Here is a 10,987-nt window from a genome sequence, read left to right on the forward strand (position 1 = left end):
AAAAATTTAAAGCAACATCAATTATAAATATTTTGTAATACACCACAACAATAAAAAATTCTACCTACAAAGGTATAACTTAACTTGTGCATCTAACTAAGTAAAGTTTAGAAAATTAAGTTTTAAAACAAACAAAAACCATATATATGCTACCTATTAATTAAATGGGTGTGACAAGAAATTCCTAACCAATAACTATTAAGAAAATTTACGAATGAAATAAATATTCACCGAGACCATTTTATTTAGTGTGAATAAATATTTAATTTCAATTCAATAGACTGATGATACCAATTATTCCAAAAAAAAAAAAAACTAAAGCAGCATATCCATGAATCGAATCGAAGAAACAAAACTTGAATGTCAATTAATTGAAGGGAACTGATGATAGGCCACCAACCAGGAACAGTCCCCACTTCTTGTCATGAATGGCTTGTCACCATTTCCTTGCAAGTATTCAATTAAACTGAAGTACATATGGTAATATCTCTTGACAATTTTCTTCAATATCTCCATCACATGGCCTATTCAAAGCTCCAAAAGCTTGGGATTTTTTTTGCTCAAAGTTCTGAAACTCATCATATTACTTCTATTCCAGCTTTAATGAATTTTGTGGAATGTATAAAAAATGTCAAGATGCACACTTACATTTTTGTAGTAAAGGATATCAACAGAAAAAATTTTCTTTTCTTTTCTTTTCTTCTTTCCAGCAAAGTTAAAAAAGGTTTACATGGCTTGTGATGATTATTCCTATCTAGTAGACTAATTTTAGGTCACATTCTAATTAAGGAAGATTTATCTAGTTGATGCAATACCATCTAAAAACCTAAAAACTTGTTCTAATATATAAATTCATATGTTATGAGTTCACATGCAATAGCTCCAATGTCTTTGGAGCCACATGAAGAGTTCATCATAGCCAAGTTCAGTTACTATTGAGCAGTTCCTCTATCATCTCCAATGCAATCCTCTTCTCCTCATCTAAACCACCACCACCACCACCGACTTCTTGTCCTACCATTACTTGTGGCGTCTCCAACGACCCTGGAAATTTAGGCTCCTGAGCTCGTTGACCCTTCTTTCCAAGCTCAACAATCGTAACCCAATTGGAATCTGAACGTGGCCCTGCACGCTTTTGCCATACTCCAATATGGCAACTCTCAGTGTCAAGCCTTAGGCAAGTAAGAGAAGGAGATAGAGATTTGCAAGGCTTGCGAAGTTTGGCACTAAGCAAGGAAGACAGACGAGTAGTAGCAGTAGCAGTGGAAGGAGCAGGAGACGATGAGAAAGAAGACTTGTCGTCATAGCCTTGTTTATCTGTGACCACAGGGAAGTTTGTTTTGGCATTCCGGCCACACATTAAAACTGCTGCTTCATCGTATGCTCTAGCTGCCGCTTCAGCCGACTCAAAAGTTCCCAGCCACACCCTTCTTTTCCTGTGTCACAAACGACAAAAGTTAATTAATCAATACGAAATGATACCTCCATTATATACAGATATATATAGAGAGAGATGTACAGTAACGGATGACGAATCTCAGAGACCCATGAGCCCCAGCGTCGCTGCCTGACACCTCTGAACTTCTTAGATTGTACCATGTTGCTATTCCTGACTACTATATATTTTCTTGAGAGAGGGAAACTACAAGAGACTGCTAGGGTTGTGTACGTATATATGCTGTTGTTGATGGGAAATTCACATGCAAAAGGGTATCTAGCTTTTTTTCTAGTATTTAAAATTTTGTAAATTTGATCAAAATAGTTAATAACATTCAATTTTTTTTAATTCAATTATTGTACGATTGCATCTGACCATCTTATGAGTTATTTTCTGTTTTATTTCAGAGGTAATTGCCATAAAATATACTTAGGATGTTATCACTTTGTTTGCTATATTAATTAGAATTTTAATGTCATAGTAGAAAAAAAAAAGACAATATAATTGGTGTGAGTACAAGCATGGATACTAAGAGAAAATGATCAAAGGAAGAATTGATCAATTACAAAATTAAGAGTAAAAAAGTTTAAAAACTCACTTTAAATTTATATTAATATAATATTAGAGAAAATAGAAGTTGAAAATGCATTAAAACCCAATAGAATTTCTATCTAATCAAATTAAACTGGATTCAACTCATATTTAATCAATTATTTAAAGTTCAAAGAATAAACTTTTGTACGGCCACCAAGTATATTTTTATATATGAACTTTATTTGCATTGACATATTTAAATAATTTAATTTTGGGCTGCTTTAATATTATTTAAATATTGAGTTTATTTATTTTAGTATAAGATCCAAATTTATGGCCTAATCTAATTGTCTAGATTCAATAAACTTGAGTAGATATAACTATTATATCCCAAAAACGTGATAGGGAGATTTTTTGAATGAAAAATGATTTGTTGAGTTTGAAACTCTTCTCCAATGTTTGGCTTTGGCTTTAATCTTTATTACATAAACTTTTAGACCGTTATTTTTACATATAAACTTTATTTGCATCGACATACTTAAATAACTTAATTTTAAATTATTTTATATTATTCAAATATTGGGTTTATTTATTTTAGTTTAAAATTTAAGTTTAAGGCATAATTTAATTATTCAAATTCAATAAACTTGAACGGATATAATTACCATATCAAAAAACGTGATGGGGATTTTTTGAATAAAAACGATTTGTTGAGTTTAAAACTCTTCTCATAGGTTTGATTTTGACTTGAATCTCTATTGCATCAAAAATTGATTTTTACGCCAAAATATTTGTATATTAATAAATTTTTACTCTTAACTTCTTAAACAAAGAATTACTTAGCATTTTTATTTGTATTAGTAGGTTGAAAATCTGTATTTTTTTCATGTTGTCTACCATTTATATATTTAAAATTTCAAGATTTAATATCCGTAGAGTTTTATATTAATGATCATAAATAATTTCGATATATAATTTTATTTATAAAGATATTTTACCTTTTTCTATATTTAAAAAAAAATATTATCTCACATTTTGCCGGTATGTAAAGGTATCAAGTTAGTTATTATTTAATTAAAAGAAAAAAAAGAGTAAAACATAATTTAAAACCAAAATAATATGTGAATGTTATTATTAAACTATAATGAGAAATGACAATTTTAAGATTTCTACATTATATAATAAATAACAATAATTATTTTTTATGGGATCAATAATAAAAATAATTACATGCAAAGTTGACATTATCATTCATTATCATATAATGATACACATTGAAATATAAGCAGAAAAGTTGGCGGGCAAAGCTAAAGCGTATCATAAATGTCTACACTTTCAGCTTCTTCTGCCAAAACACAAACCTCTTTCACATGAAGAAAATTATCTTCTTACAAAAGAAAACCAGAACCTTACAAAAGAAAATCATCTTCTTACAAAAGAAAACCAGAACCTTAATCAACAACAATAACTCATTGCAGTTGAGAACCACACAAGTAGTTGTATATTGGAAGCAAGAGTAATAAGTTGTTTAATGCAAAGAATCGAAGACGTTGCATGCTTGTTTTGAAATGGTAAATGAAATTAAGAAAGTAACAGCTCCATGCATTTAACACTCAACGTGCATGCATGTCCATTATGCAAAAGAGGACCACTTCAATAACCTAGTCTGATTGCGAGTTTGAATTACTCTGTAAACAAAATCCACAGAGATTCATAGCTTATTCTTTTGAGTTTCTACCACTTAATGACACGAAGAAAGCTTAGGGTGGCAAAGTGATAAACCCACGTAATTTGTATATGCTAGATAATTATGTTTTACAAACTTTTTTTTTCCATTTAGATAGTTTTTTTCTTTTTTGAAAGCAAATTCCATTTAGATAAATTATGAATACACCTAGTTAACTAAAAAAATAGATACTATAAAATATGATTTTGGATAATACCATATTTTTAACTTAAATTATTATTTTATATAGAGTTTATTGCAAAAAAATCTGTATTTTTAATTTTATTATAATTATATTTTATATATTTTTTCTAATTAAATCTTAACCTTTTAAAATTACTCTAAATGGACTCCATCGTCACTTGTATCGTTAGAAATTAACAAAATTGTCACGTCACTCTTCACGTTAATGCCACGTTATTAAGCCATATAAGTAAAATTTAAAATTAATTGCAAAAAAATCTATGTAATTTATTTTTATTGCAATTTCACTCAATATTTTTATTTTTTGTCTATTAAATTATATATTTTTAATGTATGACTAAATGCTTTGTACTGTAACCTGTGTAGTTAGAAACTTATAAAATTATCAAGATATTATTTTTATTATTAAATATATTTAAAAATTATTTTTTATATTATTTTTTATATTTTTATTTTTATTAATAATTTTATAATAATAATTTATCTTGATCTTATTTTGATAATAATTATTATCAATCAATTTTTCTTGAATCTATTTAATATGCTTATTATTTAATATTACTTTTAAAATTATCGTTAAGAAAATAATTTTATTAAATACATTAATTATGAAATATTAAAAATAATTTAAAATAATTTTTAACATATTCAACTTAAAAATATAAAAAATAATAAAATTATTTTTTTAAATTATTTTTTTAACTATCAAATATAATATTAATCAGTCGCTCTTTCTAAATTATACTAATATTTAGAATAAATTTTAAAATAATTAATAATATATAGATTAAATATTTGATTGTCAAACCACTTATTTAAGAGGCTAAAAAACGTATATAATTCATCCAACGTTATAGATTTAATTCTCTGTTCCTCTTTGTTTTTTTTTAAAAAATATTAATAGAAAAAATAATTATAAATTTTTTTTATATTTTTAGTTTTATTGTAATTTTAACTTAAAATTTTAAATTATTATTAATTTTATTTTAAAATTTGCTTATTATGCTAATGTAGTATTGATGTAATGAGTGATACGATAATTTCGTTAAATTAACGATACAAATAACGATAGAATACAATTAAAATAATTTTAAAAAATAAGAGTTTAATTGATAAAAAAATATATAAAATATAATTGTAACAAAAGTAAAAGTGTATAATTTTTTTTTTTTGCTATTTAACTCTTTTATCTATGATTTACTAGGTGGGTATACATTCATGTATAGTCGATACTTTCTTCAAGTTTTATTTTATATAATAAAACAAAATTTTAATCCCTTTTCTATTAATTTAATGAATAAAATATATGATAGGATAATTTTTTTTTTTATTTCAAATTATAGGGGTAAGAAAAGAGAATCGAACAATAAACTTCCAAATTCAAATAATATACGGTTTTCAGTGGGCTAAACTGTAAAAATGCTACAAGCGTTACCTCGATTGAATGAATATTATATGAGGCTAATATTTAGAGTGAGAATCTTGTAAAAAAAAAATATAGTTTAATCTTTTTCTCAATTGAGCATATGATACGATGGATTTTAGAACAGGGTAACCATTCAATCAGTTTGATATAAAATCGAATCGAATAAATTAAAAATTAAAATTTTAATATTTATCAAAATCGAATTGAATCAATTTCTATAAATTTTAATATTTATAAAAATCAAACTGAATCAATTTTTATTAAAAATCAAATCGAATTAAATTAATTTAATTCGATTCAATTCGATTAGTTTGAATTTTTAATAAATTTTTTATTTTTTACACTTTATTTTTATTTTTAATATTTTAAAATTTAATTAGAATATTTTAATTTTAATATGTTAATCTCTTTATATTATTGAAAATAATATAATATTATCACTAATCGGTTCGATTTAATTTTTAATTTTTTTATCAAAATCGAATTGAACGGAAATAATTGAAATTTTTAAAATTAAAAATTGAACCGAATTGAACTGAAATAAATAAAAAATTAAACCGAATTTTTAAATTAATTCGATTTGATCAATTTTTTTTATTTAAATGAAATACTCCTCTCTACTAACAAGTTTGATATTTCACTAATTAAAATTTATTAAAATAGCATTTTTAATATTGATTTTACATGGGTAACCATTTTAATATAATATTAAAATAATTTATTATTTTATCCATGTAAAATTAACATTAAACAACTGTATTTAATGAATTTGTTAGAAAAATTGATAATACAATTTTCTTTTTAATCAAATGACTGCATTAAATTTGGGAAAAAGAAGGTGAAATTTTTCAGAATTTCAAGCATAACGTTATTTTGTTATAGCTTCTTCATGTTTATTGTTAATGGCATCAGTATATAATAAATGAATTTTTTGAAAATAGATTTATATTATTATATAGTAACAGGATATGCAAAAACCCAAAAATCTGTAATCTAGGCTAGATTTTAGCCATGAATGGCATTCATGCGTTACTGTTTTCATTTAAACCGAAAAAATTAATTGAATCGAATTAATTTAAAAATTCAGTTTGATATTTTATTTATTTTGATTTAATTTTTAATTTTAAAAATTTTAATTATTTCGATTCGATTTGATTTTTATCATAAAAAAATTGAAAAAAATAATTAAATTTTATTAAAATTAAAATATTTTAATTAAATTTTAAAATTTTAAAAATAAAATATAAAAAATATTAAAAATTTAAATTAATAAAATTAAATCAAATTAAATTAATTTAAATTAATTTTTAATTAAAATTAATTTAATTTAATAATTATAAATTTTAAAATTTTAATTTTTAATTTATTTAATTCAATTCAATTCGATCAAATTCTCCCCCCGCTTTTAAGGCTGTCTTTTGTAACATGGGGCGAGAATACCAACATCAGCAGGAGACCTGTCCCAAAAGATGGGCTGAGAATAACAACTCCAGAAGGACGCCCTGTCCCAAAAGATGAGCCCATTTCAACAAATAAAATCCTCCAAATTATAAATTTTAAAATAAAAATAAATAAAATCACATAATACTCTTTTAAATTTTTATATTTTAATTAATAATTTTATTTTAACATGTTAATATTTTTTTGATAATATTAAAAATTATAATTATTTATTAATAATTATAATTATTTATTAATGATATAATATTATAAATAATATTTTAATATAAATTAAATTATAAATTATAAAATAAAAATTAGTGAATCGTATTATATTTTTTTATAATTTTCTCTAATAATTTTATCAAAAGTTCTTATTTTGGGTAGTCAATTGCAGTGATGGTGATGTATGAGGTGGGCCATCCTTATCCACTGAACCTCTCATTTAATCCCATCAACGCCCGTGATGGGAACTCATCCTGTCCTATAGACCGATGGATCAGGCCACTGACCACAGCTCCTGTCGGCAAATGCTTCCTGGGACCCATTTCGACACGAAGCCTCGTACACGTGTTGCTTCACAGATGTCTGCACAATACTAGTTTATTTAATCATATAATGCCGGGCAATGATGGTAAGGTAAGGTTAGCTGGACGCGGACTTTTCTTTTGTTTTATTTTTTAGATAAATTATGCTAAGAAAACATTTTAAATTAAAAAAATATGTTATATGTTAGTATTAACTAAGCTAGATCCTTAGAAAGGAGGAAAAATAAAAAAGAGCTAGTAGCCTACTGAATTTTTTATTAAACTCTTAACAACTTTAATTTATTTTCTTTATCAAATTAAATTTTAAACTTTATACTTAAGTTGAAATAAGTTTCAATCTAATTATTTTTTTATAGAAATGTTACTTTTTAATAATTAATTTTGCAATTTTAAATATTAAAAATTATTCAATATTTGTATTATAGTGTTTTACATTTTATTTTTATTTTAATTAAAAATAAAAAATAAAATTTATATTTAAAATTATATTTTTATTAGCAAAATAATTAATATAGTCGAAAAATAAAATTGTGCTGTGATTGGTTAAATCTGCAAGACAAAAAATGTGAGGTGGTTGGCGTCTACGACAGCTACTCTCATACTCAAGTTGATAAACTGAAAAATAGGGCAAGAGAATCGTAATGTTTAGAACTCAAATGTAGTTGTGTAAAAATTGTGTACATTTATCTCTCTAATCGTTGGCTATGATACTGTAAGAGTATGGAGTTAATATAGTATTTTTTGGGCGATGATGTGGCCGATTAATTGATAGGAGATCTTGCCGGCTATTCGGACGGGGATCCCATGATTACCAGCGTAACGAGGTTCGTTGGGTTGTGTCTGTTAATGGTAACTTTATGCGAGAATTCAATTTTTTCAGAAAAGGACGAGTCTTGACGAAGAGCTGGGTGATTGGGTCTTCCTTTCTATAGGTAAGACCGTGTACTGTCTTATCAGACTCTTACCATGTGGCCCTGTCTTATGGTGACAATGCATGACTTACTTTAGATTATTATTGTATAATATCAAAAATCCTCCGCTGGTTTTCGATTTTTTAGATTTGAAGGTGACAGTTATCTTCATGATTTGGGGTATATGGCTTATTTGGATTGGCCTTCCATTCTCGTCTCGCTTTGCCTGCTCCTACCATAAATGATAATTGCCTTGTACTTATTAAATAATTTAAAGATAACAACCCGAACTTAACATCCAATCACGATAATGTCTTAAGAATTTTATTAACCAGGACTAACGCCCGGTTGTTAGCCTTGTAGATACCCTTTTAGTAGCATGATCGCGAAATGTGTCACGGTCCTAAAATGTAAATCATACCAACTGTCCTGAATGGAAACATGTTGTCTTAGTTTAATCCGTCGAACTAAGTTTCTATCGGGCTGAACACGTACTATCCTTATTTTCTTCTTACTCGCTATGCTGACCAACCCGGTCTAAGATCTTGTCCGGTGCCTGGCTAAAATTGATCTGAGTGATGTAGTAAGTCATTGATCTGAGTGATGTAGTAAGTCATTGACGAGTTTCGAGTTTTCTCTAGCCCCAACCAGCTTTGGCGATCTTCCAGGCATTTTTCAGCCCTGGTGAGCTTCGGGTATTTTCTTAACCCCAACTAGCCTTAACGAGCTCCCGGGCACTATGTAGTCCTGACGAGCTCTTAGGCAACCCTGTCAGGCTTCCATGCATTTTCCAATCCTGCCGAGCTTCCGAGTATTTTTTAGCCCTTACGAGATCTTGGCAAACTTCATTTGATCACTTAGCAGCCTGTCCTGCTTTCGTCGATCATCAAAAAGTATCGTCCACTTACAATGGGCCTTCCTCCTCTTCAAAATGTTTTGGATTTCCGGGAGTAATTATAAGAGCAATGAAAAATGCTTGGGAGACTTTCTATGAGATGGGGCTAACACCCAATTGGTCGTCCTGGCTAACACTTGTCTTTTGGTCCTGACCTAAAATGCCTTGTTTAGCTGGACTAACACTCGAATTATGGTGACAGAAACTGCCTTGTGGCTTGGGCACGAAATGCCTTAAACTTTTTGTGAAGCGGGGCTAACGTCTGGTTGTGTGGCCTGGCTAATGCTTACCTTATGCCCTTGGCATAAAATTCCTTGTTATGCGGGTCTAATGTCTGAATGGCCTTGTGGTCTTTTAATGGGTCCGATGCCTAGATGGCTTGACGGAACTTGTCTTGTGGTCTACCATGAGATGCCTTATTATGAGGGATTGGTGCCTGGATGGCCTTGTGGCCTTTTAGTGAGACTCACACTCGGATGGCCTAGCGGAACTTGCCTTATGGTCTTGATTGGTGGGACCGATGCCCGAATTGTGGCCTGGCAAAACCAATCCTATGACTTGGCTTGGCAAAACCTGCCTTGTGGCCTTAATTGGTGGGACCAATGCTCGGATTGTGGCCTGGCCTGGCGGAACCCGCCTTGTAGTCTTGATTAGTGGGACCGATGCTTGGATTGTGGCCTGGCAGAACCCGTCTTATGGCCTGCAATAAATGCTTTTTTTTTTTGTGGGAACAACACCAAGTCTTCTGACCTGGCAAAACCTGCCTTGTGGCATGGCATGAATGCCTTTGATTCCACGGTCCAACACCCCAATTATGACCTGGTTGAAACTGCATTATGGCCTTTTAGTGGGGATGCTCGGTCTTCTGACCTGGCGGAATTCGCCTTGTGGCTTGGCATGAGATACTTTTGTTTGCACAATCCAACGTCTGAATTATGGCTTGACTGGGACTGTCTTATGGCCTTTGATGAGTTTTTATTTCCACGGTCTAATGCTCGGATGGCTTGACGATTGCCTTAAGACTTTTGTTTAGTAGGTCCAACGCTCGGATAGCTCGGCGATTGCTTTATGGCCTTGATTTTTTTGTTTCCACTGCCCAACATCCGAATTATGGCTTGGCTGAAACTGCCTTGTGGCCTTTCAGTGGGACTAACACCCAGATGACCTGGCGAATTCCTGCCTTGTGGCATTGCTTTTGCCTTCAAGCTCTCATCCAATGTTCCTGATAAAAAAGATTTGAAGAACACATCATAGTTTTATTTATTACATTCCTATAAATCACAAATGTTCTTTTAAGGATAAAATAAAAGACTTGGTCGTCTATCTTGACCAATTTTAAAACTCAAAGTTTAACTCAGGAGCTGAATATTTGTGACATTCTCCTTATTGTCGCCCCTATTAACACTCGATCCTCCTGCAATTATATGAATAACCCCCACAGGTTCATTGTCAGGGGTGGTTTTGGGAGTTATTACCTTGGGCTTGAGCCTCCTATATTTTCTACTCTTTTTGATGAATTTTTAAAGTGTGTTGTCTCTTATTAATCTCTCGATCTCATCTTTTAGCGGCCAACACTTCTCCATTATATATCCGTAGTCTTCATAAAAACAGCAGTACTTGGTTTTATCTCACCTTTCAGCTTTCTTAGGAATGAGTTTAGGAGGCCATCTAACTTTCTTGTCATTTTTCTTGATCCACACGAAAATATGTGTCCGTGAGTCATTAAGGGGAGTGTAATTCTTGTACTTACCTCGGTCATTTCTTTCTCAAAAGACTGAATAATTTTTGTAGTCTTCCTCATATCCTTGCTTCTTCAACTTTTATTCTTGTTTTTAGCTCATCCTTTTGTCCTTTCCTATCCTTCC

The 10,987-nt window shown here is 29.4% G+C and overlaps 1 protein-coding gene across 1 annotated transcript; it reads right to left on the reverse strand.

The window, feature by feature from the left end:
- Positions 1 to 925: 925 nt before the first annotated feature.
- On the reverse strand, positions 926 to 1,599 carry LOC110625505 (ethylene-responsive transcription factor WIN1). The gene is made up of 2 exons (XM_021771121.1): positions 1,520 to 1,599; positions 926 to 1,436 (listed from the first exon to the last, which is right to left on the reverse strand). Exons 1-2 carry the CDS (start codon positions 1,597 to 1,599, stop codon positions 926 to 928), a joined length of 591 nt encoding a protein of 196 aa, XP_021626813.1.
- Between the last annotated feature and the right edge of the window lie 9,388 nt (positions 1,600 to 10,987).

This window comes from Manihot esculenta, chromosome 11 (assembly GCF_001659605.2).
Source record: "Manihot esculenta cultivar AM560-2 chromosome 11, M.esculenta_v8, whole genome shotgun sequence".
Classification (NCBI taxonomy): Eukaryota; Viridiplantae; Streptophyta; class Magnoliopsida; order Malpighiales; family Euphorbiaceae; genus Manihot; species Manihot esculenta.